The sequence below is a fragment of the Phaseolus vulgaris genome, chromosome 10 (assembly GCF_051622355.1).
Source record: "Phaseolus vulgaris cultivar YP4 chromosome 10, ASM5162235v1, whole genome shotgun sequence".
NCBI lineage: Eukaryota > Viridiplantae > Streptophyta > Magnoliopsida > Fabales > Fabaceae > Phaseolus > Phaseolus vulgaris.
The window spans coordinates 35,286,157-35,307,469 of NC_143507.1; the positions used below are offsets into that span (position 1 = coordinate 35,286,157).

At 34.0% G+C, this 21,313-nt stretch overlaps 1 protein-coding gene across 1 annotated transcript; it reads right to left on the minus strand.

Annotated features, from left to right (window-relative positions):
- Positions 1-10,032: 10,032 nt before the first annotated feature.
- LOC137818249 (calcineurin B subunit-like protein) lies at positions 10,033-20,044 on the minus strand. Its single transcript, XM_068621548.1, has 14 exons — positions 19,377-20,044; positions 18,087-18,267; positions 17,925-17,984; positions 17,205-17,368; positions 17,054-17,117; positions 16,883-16,948; positions 15,980-16,075; positions 14,729-14,773; positions 14,243-14,313; positions 11,494-11,560; positions 11,096-11,146; positions 10,798-10,908; positions 10,668-10,715; positions 10,033-10,600 (listed from the first exon to the last, which is right to left on the minus strand). The coding sequence occupies exons 1-14, from the start codon at positions 19,766-19,768 to the stop codon at positions 10,439-10,441; spliced, it is 1,578 nt and encodes a 525-aa protein (XP_068477649.1). The 5' UTR covers positions 19,769-20,044; the 3' UTR covers positions 10,033-10,438.
- Positions 20,045-21,313: the final 1,269 nt, after the last annotated feature.

Consider the following 21,313-nt stretch of genomic DNA (forward strand, 5'->3'; position numbering starts at 1 on the left):
AAGGCAGCAATCATGAGCCAAAACAGTTAAGATTTGATTGCAAAATAGATTAACAGGTTTTCAAAAAGCTATTATAAAAATATGACAATCAATCGGTTGAAAATTCGTTTTAACTGATTGAATCAGTTAGTTAGTTATTTAACCAAGTCAAAAACATATTTAAAACCTTCAAACAATCCAAGTGACAAACAACCGCTTGTTTCGTGGTTTCAACCGATTGTTTTTCTCTTTGCGTAGAAAACCACTTTTCTCTGTTTAAAAAAGATTGATCAAGCTTGTGCAAGGGACTAGGAATGATTTGTACAAGAATTCTAAACAACCTAGACTAAGCCCAAACCAAAAGCAGCATAGCTTCAACCTTCATCAAAGATTTGAAACATCAAAGCTCACATGCTCTACAATCTCCGCCTATTTGATGGAGACAAATCCTTGGTATGCTTTTTGGAATGTTCTTGTTTAGAATCTATATAACCTGCATTCATAAGCAAACATAGACATACAGGATAATCTATTCCAATCAAACAGGCACCACAAACCAGTTTCCACTAGGTGATTTCCAAAGAGGAACATAAGCCAAATCAAAGTGTGAAACCAGTCAAAAATACAAAGGTGCAACATAGATAAATAATCGGTTAAAATTTTGTATCAAAGTTTCAATTTCAAATAAAAACCAGTTATAGCAATGTTCAAAAGAAAAAATAAGTGCAAATATTAGAACATTACATATCCCAAACACTTCTCCCCCTATTTGTCTTCACAAATAGACAAAAGGAATGATAAAAAAACAGCATAAAATGGAAACAGAAATTGTTTATAAACATAAACCAACAATTTAAAATGATGGATTGTTACCTCCCCATACTGTAGGTCCATAAGTTGATTCTGGATTTCTTCAATCTGCTCATCCAAGGTCTAGAACCTTGAATCCATATTTTTGAACCTTGACTCACAAAAATCATGGAGATTTCTCTGATTTTCAGCAAAAATGTCCATGCGGTTTATCATAAGCCTCTCAAAAGGAGACATTGAAGTCATCCTTTCTCCAAAGTGATCACCATTGGCACTAGCCTCATGAGTCTCAGCAGAAGGTTCCTCTTGAGTTGTTGCTGCTTCAGGTTCTTCGCCATCATTGGTTCCACTAGGGCCAGCTTGGTCACCATCCTTGCTAACCCATCTCCCACCAATCTTAGTAAATCTCATCTTGCTTAGGGATCCACTGTTGATCTCACTTGAAGGCTTGATAATTTCAGCCAGCTCTTCTTCAATATCCACTTCAAAATAATGTAGAAATTTAGAAATCAATATTGCATAGTGATAGTGGAAGTCACTTAACCTTGTAGCTTTTTGCATATCATCCTTGATGGTGTGGATCCAGTTGATCTTCACTTTGTTCATAATGCAGTAGATTCACAACAAGTCTTCTTCAGAGAGAGTGGAATGATTGCTCCCCCTTGGTGTGATAATCCATGACACAATGAAGGCAATGAGCCTTTCATCAAGTTTCAGCCCTCCAACAGAAAAGTTTTTTACCTTGGAGAGGGGGTTTTTGAGACAATTCTTGTAGAATTGCATCTTATTGAACTCTTTTATCACCCCTAGATTGCATTTTTTTAATCCTTACTCCAGAAAACTCCAGTCTAGTTACAGCAGCCCACACATCATTGGTGATAACCATATCCACCCCCTTCACATGAGAGTTAAGAGTGTCACCATTGAATTGGAGGTTAGTGTAAAATACCTTTACCAAGTCTGGATAGATGTTTCCAAAGAGTTCAAGAAATCTTTTCAGCCTTTGCTCCTTGAGAAGACTTCTCACCACAGTCAAGTTTTGTTGCTTCATCCATGTGAAAGAGACAAGCTTTGGTGTGTTCACAATCTTCCTACTTGTTTCATGTAGATACTTGTCAATCAATTCTGATTCTCTTGAGAACCAACCTTCCAGCTTTTCACCACTCCTTACAGCTCTTGTTTTCATTCTCTTAGAGGATGGAGGAGTTGCAGCCATAGTTCAGTTTAGAGAAGGATGAGCAAACTGCAAAAACAAATTTAGAGCAGAGAGAAAAAGGAAGAAAAACATATTGCTCTTTGTGAGAATAACAACAAATCACTTCTACATATATAGCCAAAACATCTGGTCAAAGTTGGCATTTATTGGGTTATTTTTTAAAAACATAAAAGAGAATCAAATCATAGTTATAAAGTTGTTTTTGTCAGTCAAAACAGAAAACATATGTTGATTTGACCAAACTTTAAGAGCAGTTTTAATTTCCAAGATTTAGAAGAATCTGATTCTTAAATAGCAGTTATTACAAAGATATTTTGTTTTCAAAGCAGTAATTAAGGTATTGTTGACCAAAAAAATAACATTGGGTTTAAGCAGAATAATAAAATCAGAGCTCACAAATTTAAAACATATTTGACTGACATAGCAGAAACAATCAGTTGATTTTTTGTATTGGTATAATTTTTTTATTTTTGTTTTTTTTAAAATACCAAATTCTATTAATAGTCATTGGATATACAAGCATTCAGGTTTTAAAGCGCATAGATTTGTGTAGAAACAGAATGAACACAAAGCAAACATAATCCAAACACAAAATGATGAAAATTCAGAATTGGATTTGGAATAAAATGTTCAACAATAAGAAGAACAAAGAGTTATTCTTCAAGATTTTAAAGTACACATATCAAAGTAGTACATAATGTCATAATAAGGCATTGTCTTGCAAAAGTGCTTCCAAGAGATCCTGATCTTACTGACCCTGTGGAATAAAAAATTTGAAACAAAAAAAACTTGTTAAATCACAAGATTTGATCCTTTAAAGAACTTGGGACCTTTTATGTTACATTTATCCTTGGAACCATCAAAGTTCCTTGGAATCCATTTAAATATTCCTTTAGGAACAAGAGATTTTCGAAACTTGCGAAATCTAACTGAATGACCTCTCTTCATACAGTAAAAACATGTAACAACCGGTTGTTTCGTTCATTCACTAGTGCAGACAGGCCAAATGAGTGCGGCTATTTTACATTTACAAGGGCGGTTATATAGCCGCACTTGATCAGCACGCATTCTTAAATCAGAGATTTACAAGTGCGGTTATTTAGTCACATTCGTAAATGTGATTTATAAATGCAGCTATGGTAAATAGCCGCATTCTTATTTAATTTAAAAAATAAAAATAAAACCCTAAACCCTAAGGCAGCAATAGCGGTGGCAGCAACAACAACGGAGCAAATACGGCATAGCAAAAATCCAAACAGCAGGCAATGAAGCTGGTGACCTTCGTCAATACAAGAAAACAAATAAATAAGAGAAACAAAAAATATATATATAAATCAATGGTGAAGAAGAAAGGGAACTCGAAAAGAACTTACAGTGGCACAAAGAAGACAATGAAGGCTCGTAGAAAACAAGAGAAAGCACGAGAGCATAAACAAAAGAGAAAATGAAGCATCAGAGAACCCTTCACCAATGCAAGAAAACAAACAAATAAACAAGTGAAACAGAAAAAAATTATAAACCATTGGTGAAGAAGAAAGAGAGCGAATCAAAACGAACTTACATTGGTACGAGAACACAATGAAACTCGCAGGAGAGAGGAACATCATAGCAGAAACAAAGAGAAAGGCAAAAAAAGAAGAAAGTATGAAAGCGTAAGTGGCGCGCTTCAAAATTAGGGTAAAAAATGATTTAAGAATGCCGCATTCTTAAATCATGCTCTTTGATTTACGAATGCGGCTATTTAAATAGCCGCTTTCGTAAATCATGCGCTTTGATTTAAGAATGCGGCTATTTAAATAGCCGCATTCATAAATCATGTGTTTTGATTTAAGAATGCGGCTATTTAAATAGCCGCATTCGTAAATGAAATTAATTTAAAAAATGCCACCGCGTTTTGAATGACAGCGACTAACCCTAAAACCGCATTAAATAAATAGTCGTTGTTTATACATTTTGTGCTAGTGTTTTAACCGGTTGTTTGTCTAGCACTGATAAAAAAGATTTTGACATTCCATTTCCTTTTTTTTTTGGATAAAAGCCTAAACCTTTTTTTCCAAAGACACAATTTTGAGATGCAAGAACATTCTCAAAGTTTGATTTTCCAGTGGTAAGTTTATCCATAGTTTTCAAAAGATAATGAATCTTTCTTTCAAGATTTTCACAATTTTCACAAAACTTTGAGTCACAACTGCAAGTGGAGTTTTTGTAAATCAAATCAAGGTTTTCAAAATCAACTTTATATTTTTCCAACTCTTCTTCCAATGTTGGTAGTAATGGTTACCTTTGATTGAAGAAGATGAACTCACACTTCTAGATACAGATGCTTTCAAACACAAGTTTGCTTCTTCATCTTCAGAAGAACTAGAGGAGGATACCTCATTATCATCCCATGCTATATATGCCTTCTTTGTTTTTCCTTTTCTTTCACTTTTGAAATCTGTTTTTTCCTTGCTTTCATTATTGGGGCTCTCAACTTTGATGTGACCCTGTTCACCACAACCATAACAAGTATATTTGTTAAGATTAAAATCATTTGGCTTTTTGTACCTCTTTGAAGCTTGGCCTTTATTCTTTTTCAAGAATTTGCTAAACTTCCTTGACAACAAGCTCATGGTGTCTTCATCACAATCACTTGAGTCTTGTTGCCTTTTCTGGTTGATAGCTTTGAGTGCAATGCCTTTGTTGTGTTTGTCCTCACTCTCTTGGACAACCAACCTATTCATCTCAAGCTCATGCTCCCTTAGCTTACCAAACAAAGAAGCAGTTGTCATTGATGTTAAGTCCTTTGATTTTGAGATGGCAGTGACCTTTGGTTGCCATGTTCTATCAAGACACTTCATGATGTGAACCCAAAAACATGATAGGGATATGATATGAACATGTTATGGATTCAACAAGAGTTGGAATATGATTAGACACTTTTTAAGAATTGGATCAATGTTCTTAAACATTCAAGAACTCACCAAATCACAAGAACCAAGCCAAACTCATATAGAAACCCATTTTGAACAACAAACCCATGGATATAAACTCAAGAACACAACATATAGCATTTATACCCATGGAGGACGTGACCAAAACAGCAAGAACAACCAATTTGCACCGATTAAAATTGAATATAAGTGCAGCAAATGAAAGAGAACATCATGAGGAAGAGATTGCACCGATTGAAAGTGAAAACAAACAAGTAGAACAAAAATGGGTAATTTGGAAAATGAAGGGGAAAATGGACTTATGTGGATGAAGCTCTTGGAATGTGCACGCCACTTGAAGGATGGTTGGCTTCAAGATGAGTGTTGTTGCTACCACTTGAGAGCCCAAGAATTGACTTAAGATAAGACTAGAAGAGAAGAAGACACAAGTCTCTCTATCACTCACCAAATTGGTAGAGGTTCTTTACTCTCAAAAATCAATCTTATTATTTCAAAGACCTAAGCACCCCTTTTATAATAAAGAGGGTTGGTCACAAATGTACAAGAGAAGCTTGCAAGAGAAGCTTGAAAGGTTACCTTCTAACTCCTCCTATTCTAGCGCCTAAAGGAGTGTGAAGAGACACCTTTCTAGATCTTTCCTAAAACTAGCGTCTAAAGTGCTATACAATGGAGGTGTCTTTAAGGTTTCCCTCTTTAGCACATCCTAAAGCTATTCTATATTATTTACAAATTTATACAAAAGAAACTACAAAGAGAGATATTAATTGGAGTCCATTCTTGAATGCTTGTAGTCTTCTTGTTGGCTTTAGGCTTGGTCCTCTCTTTATTTAATTCTTCTTTAATTTTTTAGAAGACTCTCCATTAGTGAAATCCTCTCTTACTTGATCTCCATCACTTCAAGATCTTGATGTTTAGCTCTTCTTTATCAAAGATCTTTCCAAGACTCTTCAAATGATTCACAATATGAAAGAACCATTTATGCACATCACATATTGTTTCCCCTTTTTTTCATTCTGAAAAGCTCATACTCTTGGATGAGAGCATGCTTCCTTGCCCTCTTAACATCATTTGTTCCTTCATGTGTGACTTCAAGGATGTCCCACATTTTCTTTGCTGAAATGCATTGTGATACCCTGAAAAATTCATCACAACTCAAAGCAGAGGTTATTATATTCTTAGCAATCTAATCAAATTTTGCTTTCTTACGTTCAGCCTCAGTCCATTCAGATGGATGCTTATCAATTAAGACATCATCTCTTTTAACTTGAGGTATAAAAGGACCATTTTCAATTGCTTCCCAAATACCTATATTTGCGAAATGCATAAAATCTTCATTCTAATCTTCCAAAATTGGTAATTCACACCACAAAACAGTGGTGACCTATTTGTGGAAGCACCTTCCCTAAAAGGTAATTTATCAGCCATTAAAACAGTTTTTCGAAAAAACAGAACTTGAAAATTTTTCAAGAACCTAGCTCTTGATGTCAATTGTTGGAGTTAATGGCTTTAAACAAAAGGGGGGTGAATTGTTTATCAAAAGATTTTCGCAAATATTGAATAAGAATGAACATTTATCAAACAATCACAGATTAAGCAATCAAGGAAGGTAATCAAACAATGTAAAAGAAACTGTTTGCAGAATTTCAATCGGTTGGAACTTCGTTTTAACTGGTTGTTTATAGCAGCAGCAAAAACAGAATTAAAACAAACAGTTTATAAGGAGTGAGAGAGAAAGAAAGAGATTACTCAGCCAATTTATATTGGTTCACTCAACCTTGAGCTATATCCAGTTCCCAAAACAACCACTGGGTTCCACTAGTAATCAACCACAAATTACAACCACACAACCACAAAGAGGTGATCTTGATACCACAAGAACCATTCACCCTCTTTGCTAAACACACACCTCTAGTCAGAACACCCTCTGAATTTACATGATTTCCACACACTTTACAAGTTTATAAAAGAACAAATACAATAATCATAAAAGGAACAGAATACACCTGAGTTTACAGGAAACACAAAGCTCCTAAGATCAGACCTTGAACCAATGCAAAGCTATTCAACTGGTTATTTTTCTCTTTGCTTAGAAAATCACTTTTCTCTGTTTAAAAACGATTGAGCAAGCTTGTGTAAGGGACTAGGAATGATCTGTACAAGAATTCTAAACAACCTAGACTAAGCCCAAACCAAAAGCAGCACAACTTCAACCTTCATCAAAGATTTGAAACATCGAAGCTCTCATGCTCTACAGATCTTCTCCATGAAACGGGAATGTTGGATTGTGCCCCCATGCCTACACCCATGCCTCATTCTTCTCGCCTTTCTTCCACTAACAACATCCAAATCAATGAAGAATAATCATCTACCTACCGCAGACTTATTGGACGACTGATCTATCTCACCAACACACGGCCTGGCATAGCCTTTAGTGTCAACAACTTAAGTCAGTTCGTCTCTTCTCCTACAAAGCACCATCAAAACGTTGTTTTTCGCATTCTAAGGGTAATCCTGGCTCGGGAATCTTTCTTCACAAGAATAGTACCAACCAGCTTCGAGGTTACAGTGATTCTGATTGGGTCACATGTTCTAAAACCAAAAAAACAGGCTCTGGTTTCTCCATTTTCTTGGGTGAGTCTCTTATATCATGGAAGTCTAAGAAACAACAGACTATCACAAGAAGTTCTTTAGAAATCGAGTATAAAGCCTTTGCAGCAACCACTTGTAAAATCCAGTGGTTGACTTACATTCTTAAGGATCTTGATGTCCCTTACATTGAACCTGCAATCCTATACTATGACAATCAGTCAGCAATTCATATTTCCTCAAATAAGGTTTTTCATGACCGCACCAAGCACATAGAGATTGATTGCCACATTGTCCGAGAAAAAATTAATGTTGGTCTTCTCAAGTTGCTTCCAATCACTTCCTCCATGCAAATTGTCGATATCCTCCCTAAACCACTGGCTCCTTCCATCTTTATTGATCTCAAGTCCAAACTGGGAATGCAAAATATATATTCCCAGCTTGAGGGGGGGTGTTAGTTAGAATATTCTGGTTGTGATTGGCATATTTCCTTGTCTTTACAGTAGATGCCTCTTTTTTTTAATCATAACATGGTTAGGGAGGAACAAGATATTCCTAATTGGATTCTTGATGAGTTTGGTCGTTTCACTCTTAAATCGGTTAGGACTTTTTTCTTGGAACCAGGAGTTTCCTATGATTGGGTAAATTCATTTTATCTTCATATATTTCGCCTTCCAAACTTTAGTACTCTGGAAAGTTTTTCATGGACGGCTTCCTACAAATCATCATATTCAGAATAAAGGTTTGCAAGGTTTGCATATATGTTCTATGTATATTTTTTGTGAAAAGCACGAGGAATCTATTCAGCATTTATTTTTTGAATGTTCTAATGTTTTGCATATTTGGAGTTGGGTTCCATTTTTCTTACTTCTCATTTCTTTAATAAGGATGATTTTTTTTCTTTTATTAAGAGTAATGGTAGTCCTTTGGTTAAATTGATTAAGCTTGTTGTGATAACTTTTTCTATTTAGATGATATGGCGTGTGAGAAATTATGCTAGATTTCAAGATAAGATTGATGTTTTTAAGGCTAGTTCGGTAATTTAAGATTTAATTTGTCTAGTGAAAAATTCTTCTAAAGCTTCGATGAAAGATGATATGTTGGATTTCAACGTGATTAAGTTTTTTGATATTAATACTCGTACTAGTAAAGTTCTTCGTCCTCTTTCTATTAGATGAGAGTTTCCTTTACCAGACTGGGTTAAAATTAACACTGATGGGCTATTAGGGGATATCTTGGTCTTATACTTGTGGAGGTATTTCCATGGAAGTATGGAGAAATTTATTGGTGTTTTTTTTACGTTTTTTGAAGTTCAGACTACTATGGTTGCTGAGTTTTATGAAGTTATGCATGCTCTGAAGGAAGCTAAAAAGATAGGACTTACTAATATATGGCTTGAATGTGATTTTGCCTTGATTTGTGTTGTGTTTACTGCAAAGACTAATGTTTCATGGGATGCTTTGGATACTTATCTTAATTACTGTGGGAAAATTAGATTTAAAGTTACTCATTTTTCATGAAGGGAATGTGTGTTGATAAGTTGACTAATTTAATATTTATTTATAAAGAATTATTTCATTGGTATAATAGGATTCCATTTAATCTCTTCTTAGAATTCTTTAAGAATACGTATAGTCTACCTATGTATCATTTTTGTTAACATGAGTTTTAGTCTAATTCTTTCATTTATTTTATATATATCTTTTAAATAATATTTTTTTCATGTGATTACAGATGATTGTTGTTACTTGATGTCTCTCAGTCAAATTTGATGTGTCTCTCAGCCAAATTAAGATGTCAAGTTATATAATAATATCTAATATGAAAGTTTTTATTAAAAAAAAAAAAAACGATCGGTCCAATAACTTTTCAATATGTTGCATATGATGGATTGAATATTTTTATAGTTTTAATTCATTCTGTAATAACAAAAAATACTTTATTGTAGAGGAATAAGTTAAAATGATATAAGAATTTTAAAATCACTTGCAGCATGCCAGAATTGAAAGTTTAATCTAACCGGAAATTTAACTAAATTTGAAATAATAATTGGTTAAAATATAAATATAAATAAAATGAAACACTTTATAAAATATAAGTCACGTGCTTAGTAATATTTTACTAAATGTTTATCACAAAAGTAATTATCTATTTACACACTTAACTTATTCACAGTCCATTATCCTCAATTGAAAATTGGACTTGTTCTATTGTTACAATCATGTTTTATTTATTTCTTAATAATCATATATATTAAATTTTACATAATTTAAATTCATATATACTATTTATTAATAAATATTTGCATATTTTTAAATATTAAGAAATTTGACATTGTTCAAACTAAAACATGATAATACATATTATTTGATTTTTTTTAATATTGTTTTCTTTCAATGTAATGTAAATACAATCCACTTTTAATCTCAGACTTATTTCAAAACAATAATAATTAATATAACGAAATCATGATATATTCTAAAGCAGCATATCAGTCCAGTCCTTCAATGATACTGAAATCAAGTTCACATCTTTGAAAAATACAGCATATAATGTTTGTTACAAATTGACACCATGGCTCAAACTTTACATGAACCAGATTGACCCTAAATGCCAGTATTGCCCCTGAACCAAAACTCAAATGTTGGATCAGTGTGATCACAACACCTAGGTTACTGACATCTAGCTGTGCAAAACTGACCTATAGCTAAAAATTAAAGGATGGCATAGATCTTCAAAATATTTAAGCTTCATGAGTAATTAATAAGAGCAAAGTAAAAAAAAATGAGGGAACTGCTACACTATGTATTCCCCAAGAATCCCCTATTGATTTCTTTTCTTTGTAGTCCAAAAAAAAAAAGACAACACCCTAAAAAGCCAGAGTATCTTATCAAATGTGAAATCCATCAATCAATCACACTATCTCTATCACCCCATTACCTTCAAATTCCTTTTGCTTTGGTTGAGGTGTAAAAAATGCTACGAGAAGAGGATTTCTTCTAAGGCATAAAACAAAATCATTCTCGGCAATCCTTCCATCATCATCATTATCAAATAACATAAAAAGCTCATGGACCTACAAGTAACCAGTTTAAGTCAGCCAAGCTACAAAGAGTTTAAGAATTTTTATGACAAATAATCACCTCATCCGCATTCCAGCTGATGATAACAGGTTGGATGAAATCTCGAAACTGATTTGAAGGGAATTGAAAACATGTTAGAGATAACCAGACACTTTGTAAAGGAAAATAGGAAGGTGAAAGATTACAATACCTCTTGTTCCACAATATAGGGCTTTACTGCACCACCACACCCAGCAAAGGCTTCTTCACAGGCTTGATGGAACCCTGGCTGCGACATGACATGGGCAGATCCATACAAGAACTGGAAGCAACAAGCAATTACAAGCAAGTGCACAAGACATAAGTGTTGCAATCAAACAAGAACATTTTGAACCTTGTGTTGCAGTTATTGGTCAAAAACAACAGTGCATACAGATGTCATAGCATTATTTGCTACTTCCAATCTTCTATATAGCACAGAAACGTGGTACATCATCACAGATAGTTACCTGTCTGAAAGTAATTGTCCCACACTTCTCCACATCAATGAATGAAAATATCTGTAATAAAATGTAAAACATAATATAATCAACAAAAGATGAAAAAGGCCGCAAAGTGAACTTAGGTCACGCTCAAGTTCAGGTTTTGGCAACAGAAAGTAGAAAAATGGCAAAGAGGAAGTTAGAATAAATTTTGCTAAGCTGAAAAATGCTGCAAAAAGGGAAGAAAAACTGAATGCAGAAACTTGTTTCAAAAATTTGAAGTAAAAATCTCGTACCATTCTTATAATAATATATCATAAACCATGTCACGCAAATGGAATTAGAGAATGTAACAAAATATGCAGATTCTAACATAAAATCTTGATTTAATCCTCGATATTAAAGAAATCTATTTCATGACTAACCTTTGCAGATAGCGGGCAAGCCTTAAGTCTTAAAACCCTCAAGAAGTCATGATATTGGACACGACCACTGTAAGCAAGATACAGACTCCGTGATACAATTGGAAAAGTTAACCAAATACAATGCTAGTAAAAAATGCACACAAAAAATTAAACAAAATTATGGATGCTAAAACATTATCTTACCCTAATGTTACCCTAATGTCTTTGCCCCAATGTGTATAAATGCAAGGATGTATAGATTTTTCACTGAGAATTGCCAGCAATACTCCTGGACAGGAGGATTGATTAGCTTGCAATAGGTTTCTATAGCTCTATGGAGAGGTACTTGGAGAACAGGTACCTTATTGATTATGGTTAAAGATTCCCATTGTATGAAAATTGTTTATTGTCTTGCATGTTCTTAGGCATGTGTAATGCCCTTGTTTGACGGAAATGGGAAACTTAAAATTCAATCTGTAAAGATCACATGTGCAAGAATCTAAGATCCCCAAGCTTGAAATAGCAACATGTGCCTGTACACCTAAGGCACCTTAAGGAAAAAATAAAGGCAATTTGAGATGCTACTGGTAATCTATAAGAGACAAGAGACCCATGTATCAATCGTATAAACATCCTGTCCGGATCTCCAATTTGAGAAAATGTAATTAATGGATTAGTTAGCAAGTTAGGGTGGGGGAAGAAGGATAGGAGAAGAGTCATGTCCTATTTCTTGTTTTTTTCTCCTGCTCAACAAAAAAGCTATTTTCTTTCTATTTTCAATTCTATGTTTGAACAAATTGGTCCAAACTTCCAGATCTTTGAGGGAGAGTCAATTAGAGATGTAGGAAGCACAAATTTGGGCCAAGAGCATTTTCTTCCATTTGTCGGGGCAAATCTAATTGGGTGGATTGCTAGGACTGAAAAATTCTAAGGTACAAGAAATTCATAAATTCCACAAGCTGCAATATGCATTCATGAAAATGGAGAGTGTGGCAATGCTTTGGTTCTATTATTGGTGCCAAGAGAACCTGGGTTTAGTTTGGGAACAATTTTCCACATATTTAATAAAAATATTCAAAGATAAATATATGGTAGGCCACATCTTTGAAAGATGACTGCCTTGAACCAAGAGCAATCTGAGATGGAAACTTACATCAAAGAAAAGGAGTCTTCCACGGTGCTTTTGAAAGAGAGGACCAACATTTCTGAGCTAAAACACATGTTGTGCAATATATGGAACAGGAGGGTGATCACATTTGACTAAGCAAGACAAGGGGTAAAATGCATTGAAGCATAGGATAGCTCTTTAGACAAGAAAGGTGAAACTTCCCACCTTTGAGGGAAGTATAGAAACTTATTAAAATATTAGCCATTTTGGGTGTGATAGTGATCAATTGCAATTCTTGAAATAAAAAAGTATAAGTAAATGTAAAGAAGGTTCAGTAATCAAGAACAATACTATGTGGTGAAGCAACCAAAAATAATGAAGCAAAATTAACCAGGGAAACAAATATTATGATGGAGGAAAAAGTTGTTGCATTAATAAAGAGAATGAAGAATGTTAGCTGTGAAGAGCATTTTCTCGATAACCCAATGGCAGAGTTGATGAAAAAAAGGAAGCCAAAAGCTGAGATGCAATCATTGTTGGACCTAGATTTGATCATGAAGGAGGTTGGAACAACAATAGCCTTGGACTTTAGCACTAAACTTTGATGCATACATCAATGATTGCTTAACAATGGAATCATGACAGAAGGAAGATTCGGAAGCTTTGCATGTAGTGGCCAGTTGGCTCTCCCTATGGCAGGAAAACATCACAATGTTTTCAAGGGCAGATGAAGATGGGCCATGGTATAAAGCTGTGAAGAGCATTTTCTCGATAACCCAATGGCAGAGTTGATGAAAAAAAGGAAGCCAACAGCTGAGATGCAATCATTGTTGGACCTAGATTTGATCATGAAGGAGGTTGGAACAACAATAGCCTTGGACTTTAGCACTAAACTTTGATGCATACATCGATGATAGCTTAACAATGGAATCATGACAGAAGGAAGATTCGGAAGCTTTGCATGTAGTGGCCAGTTGGCTCTCCCTATGGCAGGAAAACATCACAATGTTTTCAAGAAGGGCAGATGAAGATGGGCCATGGTATAAAACTTCTACTATTCCAATCTTGAGGACAGGGTTATTTGCTAGGAGGATGAATTGTCGGGATATAAGGAGATGGACAAATTTAGTTAACATAATTTGAACATTAATAGGTTACTAATTAGTTAGAGGGGTAGTTAGATATAAATAGAGGAAGGATAGGAGAAATTCAGATTATGATATTGTAAATTGAGCATTGGCTCTTTGTAAAAGGAGAAACCCTTTGCAAAGGAGAAACCATCGGAGAGAGTGCTCTCCCCATCTCTTGTTCTTTTGATCATATTCAGCAAAAAAAAATATTTTCTTTCTCATTTCAATTCTTGGTTCCTAAGACTTCCTCTGAAGAATTTCTTTCATGAGGTCTTGCATGGAATTACATGAAGTTAGCAACCGTAAGTATTTCAACAATCATTTCCCACAAAGAAGGTAATTTCATTGTGAACGATACAGTAACACCATCAACTCAAGTAAAAACTCAACATTGATTATCATCAATATTTCAATTGCTTACACCAAATATAAACATCAATTAACTAATAATGTTTCCCTCCCACTGTACTAGAGCAAGACACGTTTTTCTAGTTAGCTACAATTACAACTTACACGAATGTGATGTTAGTACCTGGGATCAGGATTCATGGACAAAAATTTATCCAGAAAGTCCACAGCTTCCGTGTTGCTGACATGAAATGACTGAAAAGAAATACAAAATCTCTATTACTATTCAGTAATACCACATAGGATTATCAGTCAACAAGACAGGATATGTCATACTAACACCATTTTTAATATACCATGATACATAATATTTTATCCCTTTCACCGGGATTATTATTAGGCTCAAAAATTATGGAGCCAATCTGAGCCACTTATCAGTTACCTATATCATCCATTGACATAGACAAAGGGTGGTTACAGTGGCATTTGCATATAATAAAAAAGAAACAGATTCAAAAACTGTAACCCAAAAGCTTACTTAGTCTTAAACAAGCTGAGCAAAAATATAACTTACCAGAGACTTGACAATAACAGGAAAGAGAAAAAGAAGTCAAGGGTATATTTTAAAAATAGAACATCAATTCAAACTTGTTTTATTTAAGGGACTCACTTCTTCCAACTTAGTCATTTCAACCATATAACTCGAAGGGTTCTCCTGAAAAATTCAATCCAGTTAAAATGTCAGCAACAACAAAATTGGAATGCTGAGCATAACTTCAAATTTTAAAGCAATGATGTAATAGAAAGGAAATATTAAACATAACCCAGGTACCCAAGGTATCTATATTTTACATTAATACTGCAGCTTTTATTCCTTAAGGTGTCTAATTAAAGAAATACACTGATTTGATCCTAAAAAAACAAAGACTCAAGGCAGGCACCTAAACATACGCAAGTCACTGGAAGAGTGTATTGATTCATGGAGATTGAGAAAATAGTTGTGGGACTGAGAGAATTAAAGAAAGATAAGTTAACCACTGAGAAATTTGATTTTATTATATCACTTCAATAATTAAATAAACAAAAAGGAGGACTTCAATGGAAGCATGTGGCTAAATCATGCATGCTAAAACTGTTGGGTATTATCTATGTTAGTAGTAAAAAATAATTAAACAGTGATAATAAGGATTGATGCAGCAGAAAATAACATGACTAGATTAAAAACTGACAAGCTTGTTCTCTCAGATAAAATAATAATATTATCAGCCAACGACTATTTCCCTGATAAATTATTGAATTTCAATCTCATAGTAGAAATTCAAGTAGTTGCATTAAAAATCCATGGCAATTGTCTCATCGTCAAGAATGATTTCCTAATATCAAGCCAACAAAAATATTTTTGGTACACAAGAGAATTTCAGTTTAACCCAGATTGTCATTCAACAGCAAGAGGAGTCCTTCACCCATAACACAGCACATTGAAATCATAAATCTTCAAGAAGAAGAAAACAGTAAGTAAAAAAGTAAATACAATGCTAGATTTGTTTACTTGTTTTCTCTTCCACACAAGTTTCATCTGTGTGGCATAATTCTTGGTTTTCCCTTTTTGTTGGCTTTTAATGTACAGACGTATGCAGGTGATTAGAGGCTTACTCATAGGATATTGACAAGAGTAAAAAGGAGATTACATGCAGTAGACAACAGTAACTGAAATATCAAATGTGTTTAAATATGTGAATATTCATCGTCACAGTTGATCTTATACACAATAATCTATAAATGCACACCATCCTGACATTTGATTTTGAAGTTTGAATTTGAGAATTAAATATAATAGAAAACAAACAAAATTTAAAAGTGGAAAAAACAATTAAGTAACTAGGATCAAGATATAATCTAAACCAATAAAAAAAAAGCACACCTGTTTTGCTTCTTGTGCTTTCAAATTAAGCATTATGTCTCCATAAGAATGTCCTGTCTGGACAGCATTCAATGCAGTTGCAAGAGCGCGGCTAGTCTGCATTTATCCACTTATTAGTTGTTGAATAGTTACTAACTAATGACATAAGGAAGGATTAAATTCAAATCATCCAATATACTTCCTTGTAACAAGACAGTGATAGAAGAGATAAAAAGGGTAAAAAGGATGCAATATTACACAAGTTTTGATCAAAATCCCTTTAGATAGGTGTACTCCAACTTTCACTTACACATACATGCATACAAGAATATATATATATATATATACACACACTTCAGCATCAGTTTAATGCGTTGTTAGCATGCCATTTACAAACATTAACCAACATGTAGGCGCTTTGTAATACTAGTGATTCATGATGTCTACTGGAATCCTATGTGCAAGTGCATCATCCCCATCAATCCTGCCTATAAGATGGATCCTAGAGATCTAGACTCAGCAATTTGTGCTCCATAAAGCAATTTCTAATTTTCATCTCCAAATTGTTGCTATTTGGAATATTACAGAAATTTCATTTTCACACAAGATTAGGCTGAGGCAGATTAGTGCCTCCTTGAAATTTAGGGTGAAAAAAATTCAAAGATAAACTTTATACAATCTTTAACATCAATTTCATCCCTGAATGTTCACCCGTTCATAAGGAAACCAAAACACCACATTTACCCATATAGGTAAATGAAGATTCCTAGAGACAAATCTTCTTCAACTGAATTCACAGCATAAATTTATATACCAATATGGATTTCAAGGATCGTACTGTTACAATTGTTTCTGAATTTAGCATATATGAGCATAAATATTAAAATTTATATGAGAGCTTCACAACAAAACCAGAAAACTCACCCTCTCCCGAAAATGTACAGCAGTTTCCTTATCATCCAGGGGATAAACAACTGGAAGATATTCTATCTGTTCAATTCAAGATAAAAGTTCAAAGTTACTTCAAAAATAATGAGTTTCCGAAAGTGATGGATTAAACACTATTAAGAAAACCCAATCCATAAGAGAGTATACCTCAAAGAAGTTGTGAAATTGAGTGAACATCCTGAACATAAGCTTCCCCAAAGAAACATCACCCCTAACAATTTTAAAAAAACTAGAATGATATTTTATTCTTACAAACAACAGTAACGAATTGCTAGGGGTTTCACATATAATTTCTTACCAGGATTGGTCAAAGTGCACATGAGGATAGCGTACAATCACAGGCTGGATTGGGTATCCTGGGATAAATGCACCAAGTTGGAAGGAGATAAGGTTCCTGCCATTAGTTGTCGTTCCCTCAGGAAATAAAAGTACTCGAGGAAATTTATCACAAGAGGCCCTTCTCTGTTATTCAGTTCCTTGAAAGCAGATTTCTGTATCAAATAGCTTATAAAATTGATAACATGCAAAATTATATGAAGTAATTCATGCCCAACATATCTTTTGTTCAGCCCAGTTAGTTTTGAATAATTTTTGCTATTCAATTCCACAATCAGAAGTTACTGTTACTTACTTTACAACTAGCTAAACCCCCACTCAGCTCCGTGGTTCTTTCAAGATATTATGGGCTAGACTTTTCCTAACTTATTTACAATCTCAATAATTAACATAACACATTCTATAGTAATAACATATTTAACTACACCTACTGAAGGCCAACAGAAGAAAACAAAAAAGAGGAAACACTTCACCGCACATGAACAAAAACTTCTATTACCGTCTCTTGCTACTCACATCAGCCATACACTTCCTAAATCATCAAATATATTTTACAAAACTTTTCTACAGATTTGTTAAAAAGTTTTCTAGAGCATCAATTGACAACATATCAATAATCAAACAACAACAATCTCCACATATAGACCAAATAACAATAGGCATAAAAATAGAAATGTTTTACCTTTATATCCCTGATAGTCTGCCTCCTTGATGATGGTAAGAATCTGTTAACATATATGACCTGAAAACATAGAAGTGGAAGAAATGGAAAATGGCAGAATGGCAAGTATACTTTGTATTTGTGAATGTGCATACATAAAACGTAACCAATAAATGAGATTACCTGCATTGCTCTTATAATTGTGCCAACAAAAGGTATGGAGTCATGAGACTCAGATGCCACAATAGTGGGAAATAATTCGTAGAAATAGAAGATAGGTTCAATGTATGATACATGATTGGATACAATTATAGGAGCAATTTCCCTTGGTGCAGGTTTTCCTTTCCGTTTTATCCACTGATAGCTGCAATTAGCAGAAGAAGACAATAATACAAATATATTCATGTTTCAGAACCAAAATAAGGCAAGGGTGTAAATAAATGTAAAAAACAAAATGAACTTTCAAGTAAAAACAACCGAATAACCATATGCTTATCTGCATGAGACAGCATAAACAGGGTAAATAGTATCTACCTGAGGTTTGCAGTCATATAATACGCGAAGGCACTTACTTGTTTCCTTCAGTCTTTTTCTAATTTACTATTAGTTTTAACTGATCTCTCTAATAAAATTCTTATACGAATATACACACGTGTGCACATACATGGCACACTCTACCCCATATGTTCCCTTCCATAAAACAAAACATTACAAGGAAACCTCCAATTCTTATTCATAAAATTATAAAGAATACTTCTTTCTTTTTTACTCGTCCCTGTCCTCCCTTAAACAAAGCAATTACCATAACTATTTGCAGAAAAGCCAATTCCAGCATTTCTCTGGCATGCATTTCACCTGCTTTTCCCCATCATTTCCCACCGCCTAACCCAAGAATAAAACCAAAAAACTTATTTTAAAACGTATCTGCTGAAATAACGAGAAAATCACCGGCCTCATTTCCATTAACAACCAAAAAAAAAATGCCCCTTCCCCCATCCTCACTCAACTTTAAGCTGTCACTTTCCTCACCAACCACAGTTATGATCTTCACGACCTCCAGTCATCATTAAGCAATTCCCATCACAACGTAACAAATTACCATGTTGAGCAATAATTGCATGTGCCCAAATGCCACATCAACGTACTCACTGCTCGTACCCTAAACAATTGTTTTACCTAGCATACACTGAAAAAAGAAAAACGTCCCCAAAACCCCTCTTATGAAAAACAAAACACATGAATAAGCAAACAAATCAGTCTGTGTTAGCTTAATAATCATTCTCCCTAAATTAAAACTACAACTTTTGGAAATAAAATTAAAAAACCGTTCCAACTTCCAAGAAAGCACTTAATCCTAAAAGCATAACAAACAGCATCTAAAAAAAGCCACGGACACAAAATTAACAATGATCTAATATCAATTGAAAAAATCGTAACCGAAGGAGGAACCATAAGCGAAATCAAGAAGAATACCCAAACGAAAAAAGAATGCATCTGGCGCACATTCTTGTGATCCACATAACCCTACACCTCCACTTCGGCATGGGATTCTCCTTGTCCTTCCACCCTTGCAGTGCCACCTTCGTCGCCACGTACCCCACGGCGAGGCACATCCCGAACAGCGCGAGCCGCAGCAGCGCCACAGGCAGACACAGGATCGTCTTCGCCCACTCGTAAAGCCCCTCAACCACCGGCGTGCCGTTGCGGAAGGGGTCCAGGGTTGCGGTAGGCGGCACGACGAGCTCGTCGTCGCATCCGAGCGCGCGGTAGGGGTTGCCATCGGCGGAGGGAGCGGCAGAGGAGTGCACAGTGAGTACGATGTGATCGGAGGCGAGGAGCGGGGAGGTGAGATCAGCATCCGCCATTGGCCGGTGGAGATGGAAAAGCGCAGAACCGTAGAGATACCGTATAAATACAGTAGAGAGGAAGTGGAGCGAAACGTAACGAAGAAGGAAAAGAAAACGGCAAAAGAACGAAGAAGAAAAAGTGTGTGAGGAATGAGAAAATGCAAATTGCGATTCAATGATGCCTCATTTGTGGTGCTGCATCGTTTTATTTCCTTCTTTTATTTCATCGTTTATCGTTGATTTTGATGGCTTTTTCGCTGTGCCACTGTACCCAAAATATTCAAAATTAATTTCATTCATTATATGAAATTCCTTTTTCAATATATTATTCATTCCTTGTATTTATTATGAATTTGTTGATAATTTACAAAAATTAAATTAGTCACTTTTTAATGCAGGTGTGGGCAAGTGGGAACTTCACATATGTCTCCATATGTTTTCGTGTTAGCATGTGTCTCCTTGGTGTTATCATTAGTATATTATTATATTATTATATATTTATTTCTATTTTTTTATATTTATATATGAATGAATTATTAATTTAAGAAAGGGTTTTGCAGAGAGGAACACGATGTGGCCACTTGTTCTGTGGATCTTGACATGGATGTAGCCACTTGCTTTTCATATGGATTTGGGAACAAAAATTAATAATATTTATGTACTATTATTGTCATATAAATTGTATAATAAAAAGGAATATTTTTTATGCTTCGAGGAATGGTAGTTTGTTTGTACTTTGGGCAGCAAAATAGTTTGGATTTTGCAAAACTAAAGAACAACAAAATGTTTTTAAAAAATATAACTATATTTGAAAATGATTAATTTATTGATACTATATAGTATAAACTATAAATAGTTTTTCTAGTAAAAATAATTCAAATGTGTGAGTTATTCTTTGATAAATATTATAAAAGAAAAGGTCAACGTTAGCACAACAGTTTAATTTTGTATTGTTTCATTTTACTCTTTTTTTAGAGTATCCGTAGTTTAATATTTGTTTGGTGTTAATTATAAATTAAAAAATGAAAAAGAGAGAAGAAATGTTAAAGTATTTAGAAAAAAACAAAAGTTTTGATCGGTGGTGGAGTATTGATGAGAATCTATGTAGTGGATATTCTTTAGCTTTTGTTTGGATTTTAGATTGGAAAAAAAAAGTTGGAAAATGAAATTATTTGAATGAAGAAAAATATATTATAAACAAAATATAAAATAAGAAAAATAAATTATAAGCGATGTAATAAATTACTTTTTAAATTAATCTATTTATTAAATAATTATATCGTTTTATCTTAGAAATAGATTTGTGTTTAATGTTGAATCTTATGTATTTTTCCATTTCAACAGATAGTTTCATTAGGGTCAATTATTTCAACTAATCATTTTAGAGTTCAGAATTTTTATTTTTAAAAGACGTATTTAGATGAAAAAAATATATTTAAATTATCTTTAGCCTCAACTCATCACAACCTATCAAAATATTTTATTATTCATATTTATGTCTTGTAACGAGATAAAATATATATTTTTAAAAAATTACATTAAAATTAAAATAAAATTAGAATT

Coding starts and splice junctions, on each gene's coding strand:
- LOC137818249 (XM_068621548.1), bottom strand. CDS start 19,768: ATGGCGGATGCTGATCTCACCTCCCCGCTCCTCGCCTCCGATCACATC. Junction 11,561..14,242: donor TCCATGAATCCTGATCCCAG/GTACTAACATCA, acceptor TCTTGCTTACAG/TGGTCGTGTCCAATATCATG. Junction 10,909..11,095: donor GGACAATTACTTTCAGACAG/GTAACTATCTGT, acceptor TGTTGCTTCCAG/TTCTTGTATGGATCTGCCCA.